The following is a 22,778-nucleotide window of genomic DNA, read 5'->3' on the forward strand; positions in this document are numbered from 1 at the left end:
TTAAATATATTATAAGTAACTACACATTTAACGATGATTTTCATTATTGAAATCCGTACTAAGTACATAAACTGACGTTGGACATAGTATTTCCATAAATTTATTATTTATGAAACTATATATATATATATATATATATATATATATATATATGAAAATCATTATTAAATGTGTAGTTACATAAAATTTATTTAAATTTTTTAAATTATTATATTATATAAACATTATATATACATTATATATACATATATAAAAATATAAATACAATTATATCAGTTTATAATTTATTAATACCCGTTAGAGATTTATAAACAATAAAATAGTAGAAATTTTACTATTTTGTGATTGAAATCTTATTTTCAACATATTTACCCCAGTCTACTTATTTTATTATAACAAATTTGATTACAAGGTTTAATATATATTTTTGAGTTTTTATATGAATTTACTTTATTTAACTAAAATATTCTTGTAGAATATTTTAATTTTAATTTAGTATATATTTAAACATACACACTGATGAAAACTAATGGTACAGTGTCAAAAATATGGTTTAATGTTTATTTCGTATTTTATAATTATAAAATTTCATGCATTTAAACATATACATAAACTTTTATTTCAATAATATATTTAAAATTTTGTATTTTTTTAATTAAAGTTTTATTTTACTTGTGTTATTGTGTTATTTTACTTGTATTTTACTTATGTATTTTTTATTTTTTATCTTAACTGTATAAGGATAGAAACAATATTTTATTTTGTTTAAAATCAATATGTTATATTTACATTAGAACTCAAAGAATTAAGATGAACAAAGTAAATAAATAAATATTGATTCACTACAAAAAAAAATAATTATATAATAAAAAATAATTTATTTACCATTCCAAAGCATAACATTAAAAAAATTAAAATGAAGATAAATATATAATATTTCAAGTGTATTTATTAAAATATGCAATAGAAAAAATTAACAAAATATTTAAAGTATATATAACTATGTATTTTAAATATCATTTACAAGCATATAATATTATTAAAATATTATATATATTTGATATTTGAATTTATATTTAATTTAATTTTAATTCTTTATATTATTATTCTCATTTTCATATTCAAATATATAGTCAAATTAAAAATAGTTAATGAACATTTTGAATTTCAACTTCTATATTATCAAATAAATCAGATGATATTTAAATGCAATTTTCCTTATTTAACATATATTTAAATTCGAAATAATTATAGTAGTAAATTCATTATATTAGTAATTAGTAAAAATAATTAAATCAAATAACAAATATTGAATGTATTACACATGTGTATATGTATTAAAAGAAAAGCTTTTACACGCATTTATAAAAATTCTACAAAAATTATTTGTTATGAATAAGAATCCTTTGAATATTAATAAATGGTATACAAGTATGTTAATTTCATTGCCTACTTAATCTATCTCTTAACATGATATTTACTGCTCTAATTTATACATATTTTGGTTAACCTCCAGAATTTGAACGCATTCATTCTAATATTTATTAATCTAGAAACAAGACAATACTATCTAGAATAATAATATCTAGAAATAAGACAATATAAATTAAATATTTTTTTAATATTTAAAACTTTTATATTATTTTGAATGAATTAAAAATAATCTTAATAAATGTATGGTAAATACTAATCTTTTATATAATTATCTCGTCTAAAGTAAGACTAGACCTATCAATTAAAAATGTTCCAATTTTAACAAATTGACAATTTACTTTTATTCAGAATTTTACTTTTAACCTAATAAACCAGGACCAATTATTTATATTTTACTTTTAATTTATTGATGTGTATGTAAATTAAAATATAATTAATTAAAATTGACTTTATTAATAATTTGATAAACATTTATTTAATTTTAATAAAGAATGCAAGTACTCCATCTTATAACATATTGAATATCATATTGAACTAATGAAATGTGTATATAATGTAATTTTTTATTAATCAAGAAAATTCAAGAAAAGTGTGTATACAAAATCTGCACTATCGTATAAACTTTATTACAGATGTTAAGGTACTATATTAATCTTAAAATAATCAATTACTTGATTACCAAAATTGTTTTAAAATAGTATTTTCAAAATATCAAAGTGGCTTATACATAACATGTGATAAATAATTAAACGTATTATTCCTAATAAACATTCAAATTCTATTTATCAAATATTTAAGTAAGTTAAAATCGGTTGTCACCAAAATTTTAATAAAAAAATATCAGATCATTATTTATCATAAATCTAGAAAAAGTAGGTAAAAGTACATGACATAAGCTAAAGATCGATAACGTTATGTATCTGAAAAGAGAAGGGAAGAGAACTTATATTATACGCTAAGTCACCGCGAGGCGCTGACTGTAAAATAACGATTTTTAGTGTTCGCCTCTCAAATTCCAAAATTGAAAAATCGAACACTCACCTTGATTTTAAAAGTTCTAAAACTTTCTAATAATATATTATCAAATTGTATTTATTGCAATCACATCGCTTACCTAACAGTCAAAATGATCTCTACAACAAATCTTGCTGGTATTTTGTGGTATTTTGACATGTATATATATATACATATGTGTGAGTGCGTGCACGCGCGCGGGCGCGTGTGTGTACAGGCATATAACGTTATTGATTTCTACTCTAATAATATACATATATATTGTTGCACTTGATGAGAATGACGCACTTATTAATTCACCACTTCATTATAAATCACGACTCGAACATTCAGGATTTGTAAATATGCTATCTTCGTCTTCGCTCTTTCTTTTAAAAAATAATAAAAAACAACAAAGATATCTTTCGAATTCTGATTGATTAAACAAAGAATTTAAAAGGTTAAGCAGCAATTAGATCATTGTTACTACGAACCCAAACTCTTACAATGAATTTTGTTATGGCAAACATTGCGCCCGCACCCTCACTAACCACCCTAATACTTCTATCGCTGCTTTTCGACTGCCCTCTACTGCACTTACTAATTCCTATACTCGCTCTTCTCGAACACAGGCAAATTCACGTGTAAAAAAATAAAAAGATATATACATGCAGAAAAACACCCTGCACCTATCCTCCAGGGCAGGATTCAAAGTGCGCCGACGCTGCGATACGAGCGCGACCTGGTGAAGTAAAAAGTTTTTTTATTTCTGTGTACTATCTGCTATCTATATGAATATCTAGATTAAATATACATGTGTACTCTACATTAAATGATGTCAACTTGTGATACAGACATTTGTGTATTATCAGTAGGAAATGTTTGATGAATTAATAAACAAAAGAAATCTTAATATCAATGACCTTCAAAATACAATAGATATTAATATTAATTTCGAAAGTTTTCGATTTGAATAATTCAAAAAGTTAATAAAAAATTTGTGAAAAAGTTAAATTAAAATAATTAAATAAATAAATGACAAACATTCTTGCAATCAATAATTTAAAGATATACATAGAAATAATATAATAGAAATATACGAATTCAATAAGAACATTGAATAATTAAGATTGAGCATTTCTTTCAGTTATTTATGACTTCTTATATACAAAATTCTATTTATTTATTTTATTTATTTATCAAATAAATTTACTTTATGCATCAAAACATTATTCCTCTTTAAAACAAAATATTTACTAAACATATAATATTTTGAAATTATCATGAAAAGTTATATAAATCCTTCATAGTTTTTTGAAAATATGATAACACAACATAATCTAAATATGAATAAAGGAATCTAAATACAAAATTATATCAATCAAATAATGCATTAAAGAGAAGTTGAGACTGAAAATAACAAATAAATTGATTCAAATGAATATCCCCTATAAATTACTCATTTGTATACTATATAATTTAATCTCTTGAATTGCTGATTATGCCTATTTAATGAATTAAAAAATAAATGTTACAATAAAGAAAAATTGGTAAAATTAAGATAACATATATTTTTCCTAATTTTATATTAATGTAATTTAACATGCTTATTAAATAAATTAGCTATTTTAATTTAATTAATATATTAATAACTTTTAATAAATTATTCTTTAGTACAGTTGTTTTGTAGAAGAATTCCTTAATTTACAATTTTTTACAAATAAAATATTCAATTCGTCCTTACAAATTTTTATTTAAGACAATTCAATGTATTCATATGAATAAATACTAATATATTAATTACCATTATAATATATTCATAGTAAATATAGAAACATAAACTGAAATATCTAATTTTATAACGATGGTTGTAAATATACTTTGGGATACATCTATACATCCACTAATTAGTTGACAATAAAAATTCTGACTTATTTAATTTTACAGTTTAATAAAAATCTATAATTTTTAAAATAAATACTATTTATATTTAATCATTATTAATTTCAAGAAAAATACTATTTCAGTAATTCTTGTGATAATCCGTAATGTTCTTTAATATGCAATAGTCTTTAATATAGCACAATAATTATAAATTAAAATATATTTAGAAAATAAAATATGTACAATTCAGTTTTAATTTGAATACTTATTCTTACAAAACATATAACTCTATCTATATGTTTCATCAAGAATAATTCAAAATAATATACTGTGTATTTTATAAAAATAGTTATGATATATTTTGAAAACTATTTTGAAATTTGTAAATAATATATTCTATAGTAATATTAATAAATATTGTTATATTTCAACATTAAAAATTATATTATATATATATATATATATATATATATATGTGTATTTCGGTTTAAGCAAACGTTTTAAGCAAAACAGTTGTAAAAATTGTAAATATTCAATTCAACAACAATGAACTTAACAAAAAAAATTGAATATAATATTTCACTCCTATTTGTAAATTTGAATTCAAATAATATAGTAAAATTATATAAGAACAACAATTCAAAAAAATATAAATCGTAAATTACTATATACATGTGTGTATGTGTGAGGGGGGGAGGGGTGTATGGGTGGGTAAGAGGGTGTGTGGGTGGCTGGGTGTGTGTGAATATAATATTCTAACTATAGAAATTAAATTCTATTAATAAACATATTTAATTAAATTTATAAAGTACATTCCAACATGTACATAAATTGAGTTTAATTTTTATAAAACAATAAATTTATTTGGACATAAAGCTCGTAATAATTGTATGTTATTTAATAACATAAAAATTATGCAAATGAAATAAAGAAATATACCTCTATTTAAAATAAAAATAATTAATTTTAATAATTTACAAATATAATCTCCTAAGAAGTATTTTTTCTGTATATTTATAAAAAACAATTTTATAATTACTTATAATTTCTGTACTTATACACCTTCATTAATTATTTAAAAAGTCTTCGTAAAAAGAAATAATTATAAAAATTCTAATTTTTATTTGATAATAGTAATAAGTTAATTATAATTGAAAGTCATGCATTCTTTAATAACTAACTTAAGATCATTAAATTTAATCTGAACTCTTAAAAGAAAACTTTGTGTTTATAGTATTTTCAAAAAGGAAAAATAAAGAATACAATATTTTATTATACCTAATTAAAAATTCTAAAAGCCCCTGCTTTTAGAAAATTAAATCACATTATATAGAAAAATTATCTCTTCTGTATTAGTATCCTTAAATATTTTTAATTGTATATTGATATTTTAATATATGTTTTAAATATAACATAGTGATCTCGTGGAATAACTTAATATCCAGTAATAATTTATTTTATATATTTCCAAGACATTTTTTTGTTAAAGCATAAAATGAAGATTAAACAAGTTATTTTTGACAATTTATAGCTGTGACTTGTATATCAAGCAATCTATTATCAAATATATTCATTTCTAAAGTAAATTTTTATTTGACTAATAAATTTTAAAATAAGTGTAAATCAAGAACAAAAATATTGATAAATTTTTTATATATTTTCACTAAACTGAAGTTAATTTGGAGCAATTTCTAGAAATTTCAAATAATGAAGTAATAATTCATTCAAATACATATATCAATATACTAAATTATTTATAAATGTATCAGTTAATTTGTATTTGATATAAAAATATTATAGTTGTCTAATGATACATAATTAAATATTATCCAGTAAAGCACTTGCGAGCAAACCAATACGATTATAATTCTTTATATAATTCATATTAAATGTCTTTTTATATACATTATAATACTTTCTAACTTTAAAACATATAGCTAAGTTAGATAATTTGCAATAAATAATTATTAATATTTAATAATTGCACTGAACATAAAGGTTTGGTAAAAATAATATAACTTTATTTTTATAATTATAATCATTATGAAAACCAAAATGGTATCAATAGATACTAATTGCATACATTATAAAGACATAATGATATATTTTACATTAATCATAAAGTATATTATAATGTATAAAAAGCTGATTAAAAAATAAAAGCTTTTATAGTTATTAATATATATATATATATATATATATATATATATATATATATATATATATATATAAATATACAATATATCAAAATATAAAAATTATTTTTTTTTATTTTATATATTTTTTTATATAAAATTATTAATATTTATAGTTTTATAATTAACTATTTCTTATAATGTATGCGTTAATATATTATTATATTACCTTAATCATTGATTATTAGATATATTTTAATTTTAAATTACAACTTATATCATAATAATGAACAACAATTATATACAAAGTACAAAAAATTGTGCAAGTTATTTCACAAAAGAGATTCTGTAATTATCAAAAAAAAATACTCTACGCAATCGATGAGTTTCATGAGTGCGGTAAAAAGATGACCTCTAAGATTCATTTTCGAATTTGCGCATGTGCGAATAGAAAAGGTATTTCGATCAATAATTTGTGATGACGTCACTTGCATAAGCACCTTCCTACCGTTTGATAATCGACCGACCAAAACAATGTATATTGTCCAAATCGCCAAAAATACCAATAATAAAAAGATGCAAAGTTATTCAGATAAATCTTATTCTTTTTTTTTAGTTTTTACTTTTCATAACAACTAATTATTCGGGCAATCCGTAATTTACAATACTATAATTTTGTATAAACAGTGACATTATGTTTATTCGTTATCAGATAGAAATATCGGATGATTATATTTTAATTAGATTTTAGCATTTTATAATGAGAATGACATAAATTAAAAACATAAATAATTTATTTGCTATAAATTCAATATTTTTCTTCAATTAAATTATTCATCTTTCTATTAGTATAATAATTCTGCCACCATAGAACTATCAATGATTACATAGTAATATTAATTTGAATAAATCGTTATATTATAAAATATGTTATGTAAAAACTTCATAAGTAATAATTAAAAGTTTTGAAACTTACCGTATGTCTATATATATAATAAATTTCATTCAAGCTTCTAATGATTGTATGAGATAGAGGTATGTATGAGATCTAGCATTAACATGATTAAATACTACGTCTTTTTTCATAAATAATTCCAACCCTCTGGTTTAAGAGAATTGCTCTATTTGGTGATAAAGCACTTTCAAAATAATTATTAAATTGATCCAATCAAACAAATATTAAATAAACTATGCATTAAATATTAACTCCAATTACTTTTAGCGAACTTATCTACTCCGTTACCTGATTCCTCATAAAATGATAAATAATCCATTATCCACTATGGTTTATTTTGAAATTTAACTATATTTACGTGTTTGGACATCAAATTACAATTGTAAGAAATTGTATAAATAAAGAACAGAATAAGAACATAAATTGTATAAAATAAGCAAATTACAAAACTAGATCGTTTGACATCAATTTAAGAATAATCGAATGCAATAAATTTAATTTAGTAGTTATTTAAATTATTTTTTACACCGCGTTGCTTCAATTAATATTATTTTATGTTTTAAGTAATTTCAACTAACTTTAAAAATATTATGCAACTGTAATGTTGAAAAATTAAAACGATATTTGGCTTTTCTAAATTTTTGCATTGATATTCTATTAAAATATCTTCATACACATTACATGATTTTTTATATTTATACAATATTTTTACTATATCTAAAAAAGAATAATGTACTATATCTTATCTTTTTATTTATTTTTTCGTTGAATATTTATATTTACTATCTTTCTCTCTCTTTTATTTTGACTACATTATATTGTTTATTCCATTTTATTTATTTCCTTATAGGTATTAAAATAAATTTAATTATTTAGATGCTTCTTAGAATAATTGATATTAAACGTAAAATACGGTTAAGTGTAATTTAATTCTAAAAATCAATCTATATTACTTATTTTTATTATTATATTATTATATTATATGGCACACATATTATTAATAAAATGAAATCTTATTAACAATCGGAATTTTTTGTTAAATTAAAATAAAAGCAATTTTTTTACTAAATAAATAAAATTTTTATTAGACTATTAATTTCAATAATATAAATCATGTTTCAATACAAGAATTTGAATGCACCAAAAATAAAGATATTTTCTTATGCAAATATTATAGATTTTTGACAATCTAGTATTTCTACAAATTATTTTATTATCTATAAATTTCTCTTCAAAAAATTATAATCATAATTAATACAAGTGATATTTATTCGAAATATTAAATATAAATAATTAAAGTAAATTTAAAAATAATATATATAATTATAATATAATAATAATATAATTATATATATAATAATATAAGTTTAAAAAAAATAAAGCTGTTGTTTTTATATAACCATGTAATAAAATAGATAATAAGAATATTTAAAAATTATAATGTATAAGAATTTATTATTCCGTTGTATTAACAAACTTTTATATTTTAAAATTTAATATACCTGTGTGTGTGATAAACATTAAACACGCATCATTTATAATATAATATGTGTAAAATATATATCTTGGATAACACACTGAAGAATTTTATGCAATACCTATGACACATAAAAGATATATGTATAGATTTAAAAATACAACCATATTATTGATATAAATAAAAATTCCATATAATTGCATACAATGATGAGAATAAAAACCAAAACTATAATAAAAAATCATTGTTATTTTTATTATGATTGAACAAGTCTGCACTACGAATTATTTTTATATAATGAATTTATATAATATATTATTATTTTTTATATTTAAAGTGTTTTTATTAATTGATAAGAATGCAACTATAGGGTTACAATTTTGGCTGACCAATGCATGACTAGCACTACTTGATCTTGAATTTTGGGAAAATTAAAACAGGATATAAAAATTACAATAATTATTTCAGTCATGATTTATCCTAGATAAAGAATAACTTACAATTATAAAAAATATTTCTAACGAAAAGTAAACTTACAGAAGTAATTAAATAAGTTAAATTATAACGTGACAATAATTTTGATAATGAATTATATACAAATAATCAACTCGAGATTTACTTAAACTCTTTTATTTTCATTTATTTTCAATTTATTTTACACAAGATATAATTTAATTTGTATTTTAAAATGTTTCTTGCTTCCAATAAATTATATATAATAGTATTTAATTATATATAATATAATTATAATGTATATTATATATTATATATTATAATACAATTTCAATATACTTAAATTTATAAATTAATATTGGTTTTAATTATAAAAATGTAATATAATTTATAAATACTAAAATAAATGCTCATATATCATATTTAATAAACTACTGAAAAAAATTTCGATTACAATACAAAAAATATTAAATTTATATGATTGCAAAATAAAAAATATATTAAAATAGTTATTCTATAATTATATAACTTTTAATCACATGTAATATTATATTTTTCATTATAAACAATATAAATGTATGTAACGTAACCAATTATTTCCAAATGACACAATGTTTATTTAAAAATTTCTTTTTAATTTTTTAATGGTAAAAACTAAAATTTTCAAAATCAGTTACACTGATAGAGTTTAGTAATTTTCCAAACACTATTAAGTAATATAATGTATATAAGAATATTATCAATGTTTCTGCAATAATTTAAAAAAATTTTCTATAAATTATATATTATGCCATGACTTGAATATTTTAAATATATAATAAGCTATTTATATTCATAAATAATATTATACAAGTTTGATAAAATTAATTTGATTCACAACTTCAAATATTTAAATAAAATATTTATTTCAAGCCTATCATGAAATTACGATTTCGAAACATTATAGAGTACTAAAAAATAACAAAGTTCAATGTCGTATAATAATTTTTAAATATTTTTAAAACTTTCTTAATTATTAATTCTTTAAAATAATTTCATTAAAAAAAAAATTATAAAAATGCATTATTATAAATCTAAAGTTTCTGCCTTTTACGATCATACGAGAAAAATAAATTTTATTTCAAATTAAATTGTTTTATTGAATTAATAAATATGTAATAGTGTAAAGATTTTTTGCTTCAATTAGTAATTACTTATTTCGTTTTTTAGCCGAAATTTAAGAGCAAAATTAAAAACTATAATTTTAAATGTATTTTATTAATTGCAGAAATAAAAAATATATTATTTAATTTCAAGTTAAATTTTATAATTTAAAAATATTATATCCATTAATGTCATTAATCTTCTAAATATTCCTTATTTATTCAAATAAAAAATCTATATCCATATGCAGATAAATACCTATTTTAAATGAAATTAATATTGTTAAATTTAATATATAAGTATTAATAAAATTAACATTATAATAATAAATATGAAACTATAAATAGATAGTTATTAACAATTTTATATAATATATTTTCAAAAATTGCTACAAAATGAGAGTACATTTTTATTTGAATGGTTTTTTTACTAATTTTGAATAATTTGAATAAATAATTAAAATTAATTAAATATAAAAATGTTTTTTATAAAATTTAAATTTAAAATGACTTTCTAATAATGTATATGAAAATTGTCATTGTTGCACTTCATTATTATTATTTATTATTACCATACTAATTATAAAATATACTAAATTAATAAAGTAAAATCTTATATTAATATATGTATATAATTATATAAAACATTCGATAAATAATATTACGACCAAAAGTATAAGAACTTCAATTATAACAGAAAATATCTTTTTGTATTTCATTTTAATACTAAAATACTTTAAATATATAGTTTTGTTTTATTTTCATTGTACAAATTCATATCTGAATCAAGTAGAAAAGGAAAAAATTAATTTCTAAATTCAATGTAACCAATTTTTTTTTTTAAATAAAGTACATCATATATCTCTTTATTTTTGTTTGCCACAGAATCCTTACTAATACCATCTAGTAAGGCTAATAAAAGTATGCAGTATACAAATTAATATAATGTAGAAAATATATATGAACTACAATAAAACAATTGTAAATAAATGTAATTAATTAACGGATTTAGGTAGATAAAGCTAATCATTAGAAAATATTGTAATAACCTTCTGACTTACCAGATACACGAAATCACATAAAACAGCTGACTGCTGGGGCATACTAAAAGCCCGAGTTCCATAATTTCTCTACTATAATAGCTACTTTTAGTTCTCTTCAATATTCATTTTGCCGCGAATTTCAAATACTTTTATATCTTAAATATAACTACAAAAATTTTAACTTATAAATATCTTCTTGATGCAAACATAAATTTTTCAATAACAATCGTAATTCAATTATTATATTAAAATATTATTTACAGTTCTTATTAAATATTATTTATAAATAATTAAGAAATATTTTATTTTTATTTAAAATTTTTACAGATAAATAAATATACATAATGTAAATAGAATGCTGAAATTTCAGATATTACTAAATAAATATAGCCATTGATACATTTTTAATTTTATATTTTTAGTGCCAAATTATACATAAATTTATATTATAAATAAATGAATTCTTTACAAATCTTATACAATCTTTACAAATACTAATATAAAAATTAAATTTCATGTAATAGTAATTATAAATTCTTTTAATTGTATTTATAATATATATCATCTAACAGGATGATGCATTCTTAAAACGAGCACTAATATCCTTCCAATTAGCAATATCAAAAATTGCCTTAACATAATCTGGTCGTACATTCTTATATTGTAAATAATAAGCATGTTCCCATACATCAATACCAAAAAGAGGTATTAAACCCATTGTTGCCTGTAATGGATCTTGATTAGCACAAACAGCTATTTCCAGTTTTCTGTCCTTTTGATTATACCCAAGCCAACCCCAACCTGAACCTTGAATTGCAATACTTGCATTAGACAATCTTTGTTTGAATTCATCAAAACTAGAAAAGTCATTTTCAATTTGCTTCAAAAGAAGAGCTAAAATTAGATTATTTCATAATACATAATAAATACATAATTCATAATATATTAACTTCATATTAAAATTAAAAAAATGTATATTCTACGTTCTGGTTTTCCTCCACTCGGTGAAAGATTATTCCAAAAAATTGAATGATTTAAATGACCTCCTCCATTGAATTTAACAACTTGTGACAATGCAACTTGAGAATTTATATCTCCTTTAATAACAGCTTCTTTTAATTTCTCTTCTGCAATATTAAGATTATTTACGTATGTAGCATGGTGCTTGGAATGATGCAACTGCATTATTTCAGCACAAATAACTGGTTCGAGTGCCTTGTAATCATATGGTAATTCTGGCAAATTATGCTTTGCCCTAACAAGAATTTCTTTTGTACGTCTAAAATCAAAGATAAAAATTTTCGTTAAATAATCTGTATCTTGTTTAATTCATTCTCATAAAAATTTGAATTAGGAATTGTAGGTTAGGAATTACATAATAATTAACTCATTCAACTAAATCATTAGCTGTATAATAAATTTATTCTTTCTATATAATGTATAAAAAAATGTTTACATACGAAACGCCAAAAGTGAATATCCGTTTTGCCATTAACATATTTACTTTTAATAAAAAAAAAAATATATACTATTCGCTAGTAACAAACAAGAAATAACAAATTTCTATCAGCACCTAAGCTTCGGATGCATTTGCAATTACTTTTTATTAAATGTTATACTGCAACCATTGACTAAAAATTTATCAAGAAATAAAAGAACATTTGAAAAATATTTTAAATGAAGTGATATTAAATTAAAATAATTTCTTAAAGTTTTTCATTCCTGAATTTTCATTTTTCCTGCTTTTACCCTATTTATTGATACGTCCCGAGATGCTTGGCACATCAATTATAAAATAGGTAAATTACTTCTATCTATACTGTATTATTTCTTAAATTATATCTCAACTGTTTATTATAATTAAAATACTTATAAAATAATAACATCATTTTTATATAATAATTTTTTATTATTTTAATTAATTTTTAATATATCATGTTTAAATATCTTGCTAAAATATCATATTTCTCGCTGAAACTAGTGATTGTAGCGCCTTTTATATTACGAGGGAAATTCAAATTTTGCTAAGGTAATAAAGTTCTGAATTTTACACTAGTGACTAACTTGTAAATTAAGTACTAATACTGTTATTGGTTGAAAATAATTATTTTTATTATTTATAGGTTTTTGTGAAACGTTACATTATATAAACATCTAATTCAAAATAATTGTAAATACAAACAAAAATGGTATTGAGCGGTCATACTAGCCGTTAATTTTCTAAAAGTCGTGGAATTAATCGAGTACTAGTTAATATACTGAAAGAGGCAAAAGGTTTTTTGGATTAACTTAAGAACTTCATACTTATTCGTTAATCGATAAAACCTTGGTACCTAAGCATATTTACTTTTTTAAATAATCGTGTAATTGATATTTTTGTTGAATACAATGAACAAAATGGGGTCAACGTCATATATCGGGTCAAAATCTATTCGAGAAAATTTTTTTCAATGGACTGCTAAATGGTTCTATTCAAATCTACCCGAAAATGTAAGTAATTTTTTTTATATTTCTTCTTTACACATAATCATTACTTATAATCATCTAAAAATATTATAATACTACTTTATTATTTAATATAATGTCATTACTTTGACATAAATTAAAAATTCATGAATATATTATTAATTGTTTTTTTAATCAACTTATATTAAATATTAACGAAAAATGGCAACAAATGCTGAAAATATAAATTCAATTTACAATTATAACAAATTCGTTGAATTGTTTTCCTTGATTATTTAAATCTTGTAAATTCTAGTATATTCTTATTCTTAGAACAATATGATATAAATTTACTAAAAGTACTGAATGTGTTTATAAAGTCGGTAATTATACCAGTTTATTACTTGAATTTAAAGTATTATTCATAAAATTAATTCTGTTTTTGGAATTCAAATATTTTTATTTATGTTTCAATTATGTTTGCCAATATATTTTTAAAATATTTTTGTATGTTTTGTGTGTTACAAAAAATATTTTGTAAAAATATTTGTAAATATAAAATCATTTTAAAATATGATTTACAGAATAATAATACTAATAATAAACACTTTAAGTTTCATCATATTTATTTTTATCCTTTTGTTTTTGAAATCTTAGATTTCTTTCAAATTCATATACATAATAACATAATTAATTTACAAAGAAAATAATCTTTCTTCTGTAACTAATAATTATAACAATGTATTGAAAATCTTTATAAATAGAAACTAACCTATCTGACGGAAATTAAGTTTTAAAAATTAATCTTACAAACAATAAAACAATTTATTTATATTGTTAATTTATATAAATTTAAACAACTTCTTTATAAAAAAATACATGAAATATCATTATTTCTATAACTTATTTTTATGTATGAATAAATTCTTTTTTCTTAATGAATTATCCAAATTATTATTTATTAGACATCAATAAAACCAGATATACCAAGTATAATTTGTTTATTACAAACAATTGGCTTCAAGCTTCGAGAATTTGAAAAAAGTGATCGTCTAGTACACAATAAAGATTCAGTTAAAAAAAAAAATATTAGAATAACATTAGAATGTGGTTCTTCAAAAATAACCGCTATTCTCGATATGGATGATATCAAATGTGAATGTCCAGATAATAATGAAACAAAAGATGGTTCCTTATGGAGTATCACTGGCACAGAACCTGTCGGGAGTACGGTATGTCCAGCATTTTTAATCAATAATAAACTCTTATGTATTACTGTTTATACTTACATATATAATGATAAATTTTGAACATTTTTCATTTTAAATTAATATTTGATTGTAAAAAGTAGAAACTTGTTTAAAAAACAAAATTAATTTATTCACATTATTTTACTATTTTAGTATTTTTATATTTATTATAAATTATTATTTATTCATATGCAATTAAAATTTATATTCTTATACTATCGAAAAAATACTAAGTTTATGAAATAATTTGTCTGTGTTAAAACAAAAAAATAAAATTCCTTATATAGACTTATATTTTAATTCAGTAAATAAAAATTAATTTAAATAATTGTATAAGATTTAAAAAAATATATTTAACATTTTCATGAATAAACTATTTAAAAATTATTATAATCATAAAATTATAAAATTTACAAATTTTATATATTTACAAATGTATTAACATTTGTATACAGTATAAAAAAAATTTATGCTATGGTTTAATAAAAGCTAATATTTTTTTTTTTTTTTTTTTGGTGAAAAATTACAGAAGTAAATTTTTTTTTAATCTGATAATATTTGCAAGTAAATAATTGTAATTAAATAAACTGATAATATTGAAAAACTAATAAGTTAATACAACTTTATAATATCTATTTATAAAAATTGCTTTATGTAACAATCTTGCATAAAATAATAAACAAACAAAAACAAAAAACTTTTAATATGAAATATTACTAAATTATAATATTCGTATCGGAATTTAAATATTTTCATTTATAATATTAAAAGACTGTAACAATATCCCATTATTAATATTTTAATAAATTATATTCTTTAAATTTAGCTGAACATCACGTTTTTTAAATAAAATTATTGTACTAATTTAAAAAAATCATTTTCAAGAGCATCATAAATATTTACATTTTGTACTGTTATGATAATTACGTAATGTTTAAATTATAATTATAATGCAATTACATTATACAATGTAGATAATATGTAACATTTATTAGTATACATAAAATATTAAATATCAAATATTTAACAACATTATATGATTTAGAAATATTTCGATATAAAAAATACTTATAAAACTTTAATAAAATATTTAAAACAATATATTAGATAGAAACTATAAAAGGAGAAACTTGTTAATGATACAATAAACATATTTATTGTATAGAAAAAGAATCAATATAAATACAATAATCTAGTAAAAATTTATATATTAATATATGATCGATTCATATATGCTTTGTATTACTTAGAATAAAATCGAATATGAACTAAAATTGAATACATATATTTGAATACAATTATTAAAAATCAGATAACAAATTCACATTTAAAAAATTATTTTTACATTAATTTAAAAATATTTGATGGACAAAATTATTTTTATTACTGAAACAAATAAACTTTTTTTAAATCTTTTACAGGAGAGTATAAACAAAATAGAGAAAACCGGAAGCAACTTATTGCCTACAATGTCAAAAGAAACAATGGCCGTTGTACGTGATGTTGTTCATAGACTCTTTAAAACTATTAATAAAAATAATTTTAATCAAAATATAGATTCAAGTAAAAATCTATCGACTTCATATAAGGATGTAATAGGAATGAAAAATACAAAAAATCTTATTCGCAGTTATACAGACTTATACGATAAAAATTATAAATCAAAAAATAACACTGACATTAAAAAGGTTACTCCTTTCAAATAGATTATAATAATAAATTATTAATCAATACCATATTGTATCAATACCATAAATCATATATTATAGTATATTTTATTCTTATTTAATTCAAAATTATTATATGAAAGTTATTAAGTGTTAAAATACATTAAACAAGTAAATTTAAATGCATAATACATGCAAATTTCACGTTTAAAATTAAATTTAATATTAGAATCATTTTTTGCAGTATTCAAACATAAAGTCAATAAATTTAATAATAAATTTAAAATTAATCGTGTACTATCTATAAATTGTTATATACTAATCCGAAAATGAAATGTAAAGTTTCGATTACTTATTTTTTTTTTTTTTTTTAGATTCGCCCAAATTCAAAATTAGTTTCCTCCATAGACACACAAAAATTAATTCCTTATAAACCAAAATTGACGAGACAAGATACTTACGATATCAAAGTTGAAAAAGAAAATATGGAACCTCGCCCATCGCCGCGAAAAACGACAATTTCGTCAGTACCACCCGAATTTTCCATTTCCCTTGGTGATATATCAATACAAAGTGAAGAAGAAATTTTTGATTTAACGGAATATGTTGTAAAAGCATATGAAATTTTAGGAAAAGCCGTCTATTCTATTAATAAAAAACTTCCAATTAATTGCAGTATTTCTTCGCTTCAAGGTAATAATTATTATAATAAAAGTTTTTAGAGATAAATAGTAGTTACAATATATCATATACATTCAATGTCTTTTCTAATGCTCTACTTATTTCTCTTACTATTGTACTACACTGAATGTATATCAGGAAAAATTTATTTTCATTTTTTTTATAACATTCTCTGTTATTAATAAAGAAATTGGTGATATTAAATCGAATTCTCCAAAAATAAAAAAGGGCAGAAAATAACTTGCAATACTAACAAATTTACACAGCCAACTACGACTTCAAATTCGTCTGCAAAATACATAAAACAAAACTGCCCTAAATACAATATATGAATGGAATAAATTTCGCAATGAAATAAAATATTTTTCGAACATTTTTAGAAGACAATAGTTTCGTGAGGCCAACGACTATGCCGTTAATGAACAGCAGTTTCTGCATAACCAGTCCTTGCGCCTCTACCAATAGTGGCCTCCTCAGTCGCAGTATGAACACCGATGGTTCGTCTCGACCCAGTTCAGTCTGCTCCATGCAATCTCGGCCAATAAGAGCCATTCCAACCTTGAAAAGGTCTACCCTCCAACACTGCAGCCCCATGAAGATGCCACCGATGCGCGACCGTAGCAGCTCCTGTAGTGTAGCCCAGCGTCCGCAACCCGCACCCTCTAAAGCCTTACTTCGTACCGCATCTGGGCCAACTAGGCGAAATAGCACCAACGTCATTGATTCCGGACTTGGTAGCTGCACGATTTTAAAAGATACATTCTTCGAAATTTATCAAATTTGAAACGTAATCGATACGACTTTTTGGTTACTTAGATACATACAAATGAAAATTTTGAATATTACACAAAGTATTACATAATTAAAAAATTATTACTTGTTTAAGAAGAATTCTTAAATTTTTACACTTTTTCTTATAAAATATAAAAAAATAAAATATTTATGAGTTTCGTGGAAATTAAAACAAGTAGAATCATATTTATTCATTGTTTATACTTTATTCAATTATTCAAAACTATTATAGTACTTGTTCATTTTACTCAAGTGAAAAATGCGTTGATATTTGAACTAATTATATATTTTATATTAAAATATATGAAATAGAAAATTGTCCATTGTGTCACCTGCTAAATATAAACTTTATATTTACGTAAGTCAATTTAATAAAAACGAATATTGTAGCTAAACTACTGCCGTATTGCTTTAATTCGGTGAGATGCGCTTTATGAACGTCAATATCATAAACTTGAATAATCAAACGAATATAACTTAACTATCATTTTTTTCAATAATACCTCATGTAATCCCTAAAAATGATGATACTATTTCATAAAATGAAAAATAATTATATCAATGAATACAAAATTAATCATATAAATTGATGTAAATAATTTACGGGTATCTTACGATACTTAGACGTTAATACAGAAGTATGACGCAACATCTGCTTTTGAATTATAGCGCAACGCCTTGTATCACCGAGGCCTTATCGAAAAGATAGAAGATCTAACACAGAGTCTATTCGGGTTGATGAGGAGAGTTCGCGGCATCCTAAAAAGGTAAGTATGTATTATTTTTTTATTAAATTATATTATTATTTTTAGTTATAATTAAAGAAAAATGTTTTCCTTAATAAAAAAATCCGATGTAATAAATATTTAAATGCCTAATTATGAAAAATGAATCTTTGAAATGAATCACTTTTGTACTTGTACACCTTACATAATAATCATGCTAATATCTTACGAATTTTACTGTATTGAATAATATATAATTACACCATAAAAATTAAATTTAAAAGTTTATCGTCTAAATTACGAAAATATAGAAAAAATAATAAATTCTTTCTCAAATGCACTATATTTTTATTTATATTTTAATGCTTTATTATTATTATAAATATAATTCATGTATTTAAAGATACGTTTATATTTTGAAAATAATGCTAAATATATTTATATTTACATAAAAATCTAATAACTTTATTACTCAGATTATGAATATTTAAAATCTAATCATCCATCATACTATTCTAATTGTATGTGTACATATTACAAATTTTTGGAATTTTGGAACTGACTATTATAAATTTTTCGTTTTATTCTATGATTTTGTTTCGTATAATTTTATTACTTTCCTCATATTTATTCATGCTCCTAAACCTTGTACTTTTATTCTTAATATATATTTTATTTCCTCTTTATTTCATAAAATTATTTCAATTCACTTTACTTACTTTTTCACAATTTATAAATCTATTTAAATTCAACTTGATATTTAATTTCATTACCTCTATATAATGCAAAAAACAGATCTTAATCATGTTACAATATTTTAAAAAATATTTATTTTCATTTCTCTTATAACATTCTCTGTTATTATTAAAGAAATTGATTATATTAAATCAAATTTTAATATTCTTATTATAAATTTACGTATTTTATTTTTAAATTCTACCGTCGCTACCTTACTTACTAAACTTTTTTCCAATATTTACTCTCTCAGATATCCTTATTGTTGGTGTTGGTATTTTTGTTGTTGTCATTATTCTTGTTATAATTCTAAATCCTTTACTACCCTGTAATTTATGTCAGTCATTGAAGAAAATCTCGAATAATTCTTTAACAAACTCTCCTTGATCAGAAAAATATAAACATTATTAATTTTCGCTTATTTCTATAGTTATCGTCGTAAACATAATCTCGAAGAAAATTGTTAGTTAAAAAGAGCATAAAATAACTTGCATTTCTAAATAATTTACACAACCAACAACAATGAATTCTAAGTAGTCTGCAAAATACATAAAACAAAACTGCCCTAAATGCAATATATGAAAGAAATAAATTTAATAACATAAATTTTAATTTAAATTGTCTCTATAATTACTTGATGATGGTTTACTGTTGAACATTATGGTCACGCGTTTTAACTCAGAAATGATGGGATGGTTATCACTTAACGATTACAGTAAAATATTAGTGCGGTTGATGGTAAAACGGACATCCAACCATCTATACCCTGAGTCGATATCCTACCTAATTATCGAAAAATAACTAAATATAAAAAAATTAGTTTAGTCTATCACTTTTTCAGGTATTTTAGCTATACACTTTCCACTAAAGATATATATACGATGGCGTTTTAAAAAGTATATATACTTCAAATTATTTTTTCAATTTGTTCCATTACTTAATATTGATAATATTTTTAATTCTATTCCAACTATCGTTTAACTATACATATTTAAAAATCATATATATTTTATATTTTAAAGTTATATAATATTTTTTCATTTCTCGTTGAATCGTGTTTGTGAATTTTTTTCAGTTTTTAAATTTAAAGTTATTTTCTTATACTTTTTTTTATTGAACCTCCTATATTAATCTTTGGCCTAAATTTATTTCATTTTTTTTTTATAATTAACCGTTTAAAAATCTTCTTTGTTTTATAATGTTGCAAAGAACAAGCAAATGCCTCAAGAAAGTATTTTTAAAGTACGTCTATGTTTACAAAATTCTGAATTCAGTTAACTTAATCGTATCTGTATAATAAACAAAGTTTACTCATATTTTATATTCCATTTGCTTTGGAGCAACCTTAATTCTGACATAATATTAGCCTTAAAAGAAATTATACTTGATTCTTTTTTAATAAAGTAAAATATTTTTTGGGTATCTTTTAGACGGCAATAGCTTCGTGAGGCTAACGACTATGCCGTTAATGAGCAACAGTTTCTGCATAAGTCCTTGCGCCTCTACCAATAGTGGCCTCATCAGTCGCAGTATGAACACCGATGGCTCGTCTCGACCCAGTTCAGTCTGCTCCATGCAATCTCGGCCAATAAGAGCCATTCCAGCCTTGAAAAGGTCTACCCTCCAACACTGCAGCCCCATGAAGATGCCACCGATGCGCGACCGTAGCAGCTCCTGTAGTGTAGCCCAGCGTCCGCAATCCGCACCCGCTAAAGCCTTACTTCGTACCGCATCTGGGCCAACTAGGCGAAATAGCACCAACGTCATTCATTCCGGCCTTGATAGCTGCACGATTTTAAAAGATACATTCTTCAAAACTTATCAAATTTGAAAATTTAGAATCTATTATTGTATTGCAAAAAATTGCTATATTACATTATTAATATTTTCAGAATAAAATATTTCATAGGTAATCGTTTAACTATCTATCTGTTATTGTAGGTATCTATATTTTATTTGTTTATCCTTGTCTTCACACATCAATTTAATAAAAATAGTTTATCATATCTAATAGTAAATATTAACAAGTTTTTTTTTAATATGAGTGAAGAAATTCGTTTCACTGTAATATGTACACAGTAAAATAAAGCCTCGATAGATTAAAAAAGATAGTTACTTAGGTTCTAAAAAATTTTAACAATTGAATTCAACGATCAAAGTCATATGAAAAGAATTTAGTGTGTGAGAAATTAGTTATGTGATGCAAAGTTTATGACATAATATCATTTAATTTTTTACAATCTTTTTTCATTTCTCATAATACATATATTAAATCGTAGATTTCACCGTTCTCCTACGACTAATGATTTTTCATATTTTTATAACATTAATTAAATTGAATTGTTAATAATGATGTAAATATTTAAAAAATTTTAGTCTTAGTAAAGTAGAAAGTTTAATACAGTTGAACCAAACAAAATGAAAAAAATAATATTCACACACAATTGTTGGAAAGGAGTAAAGACTGTCCCAATGTTTCTAAGCTATATGTAACGACTCACCACAATAATTGCCTAGTTTTTTTGCATATTTAAATACAAGTATATTTATACAATCATAGCTTCCCTAAATAAAAAACATTTTTTTAATTGAACAATTTATGACAAATATTAATTACAATACTTATTAATAAAAAAAAATTTTAATAAAACACCCTTGCATATCAAAAATATAGTTAAGTCATTAAATAACATGAATCATTAGTTTGCAAAAATTATTATATGTATGCAGTATCCGAAAAATTTGAATTTAAATATAAACTTATATTTTTAATACATATTGTTTAAATAATCAAAAACATTTTGATAGTTTAAATTTAAACGTTATTATCCAAAAAAAATTAAGTTGAAAAATATAACATATTAAATATTTTGATAAAAACTGAAATATAATATACACTTATATTTTAATAATATTACATTATGCAAATTATGATTTAAAATTACTTGTTTGTTCATTAATACATGG

General features: G+C 21.4%; 2 protein-coding genes across 3 annotated transcripts; one reads left to right on the plus strand and one right to left on the minus strand.

Moving 5' to 3' along the window:
- Window positions 1-11,938: 11,938 nt before the first annotated feature.
- On the minus strand, window positions 11,939-13,073 carry Sod2 (superoxide dismutase 2). 2 transcript variants are annotated; one of them, XM_011507513.1, is made up of 3 exons: window positions 12,977-13,073; window positions 12,500-12,795; window positions 11,939-12,410 (listed from the first exon to the last, which is right to left on the minus strand). In XM_011507513.1, exons 1-3 carry the CDS (start codon window positions 13,012-13,014, stop codon window positions 12,082-12,084), a joined length of 663 nt encoding a protein of 220 aa, XP_011505815.1. In that variant the 5' UTR covers window positions 13,015-13,073; the 3' UTR covers window positions 11,939-12,081. The 2 variants fall into 2 exon arrangements, with proteins under 2 accessions (XP_011505815.1, XP_011505886.1); XM_011507584.1 differs by having other exon boundaries at window positions 12,973-13,053.
- A 632-nt stretch (window positions 13,074-13,705) lies between these two features.
- Window positions 13,706-21,642, plus strand: LOC105363961 (uncharacterized). Its single transcript, XM_011501786.1, has 7 exons — window positions 13,706-14,006; window positions 14,927-15,193; window positions 16,633-16,899; window positions 17,253-17,571; window positions 17,940-18,293; window positions 19,021-19,122; window positions 21,242-21,642. Exons 1-7 carry the CDS (start codon window positions 13,905-13,907, stop codon window positions 21,640-21,642), a joined length of 1,812 nt encoding a protein of 603 aa, XP_011500088.1. The 5' UTR covers window positions 13,706-13,904.
- Window positions 21,643-22,778: the final 1,136 nt, after the last annotated feature.

The sequence above is a fragment of the Ceratosolen solmsi genome, unplaced genomic scaffold (genome assembly GCF_000503995.2).
Source record: "Ceratosolen solmsi marchali unplaced genomic scaffold, CerSol_1.0 scaffold10, whole genome shotgun sequence".
NCBI classification, from domain to species: domain Eukaryota; kingdom Metazoa; phylum Arthropoda; class Insecta; order Hymenoptera; family Agaonidae; genus Ceratosolen; species Ceratosolen solmsi.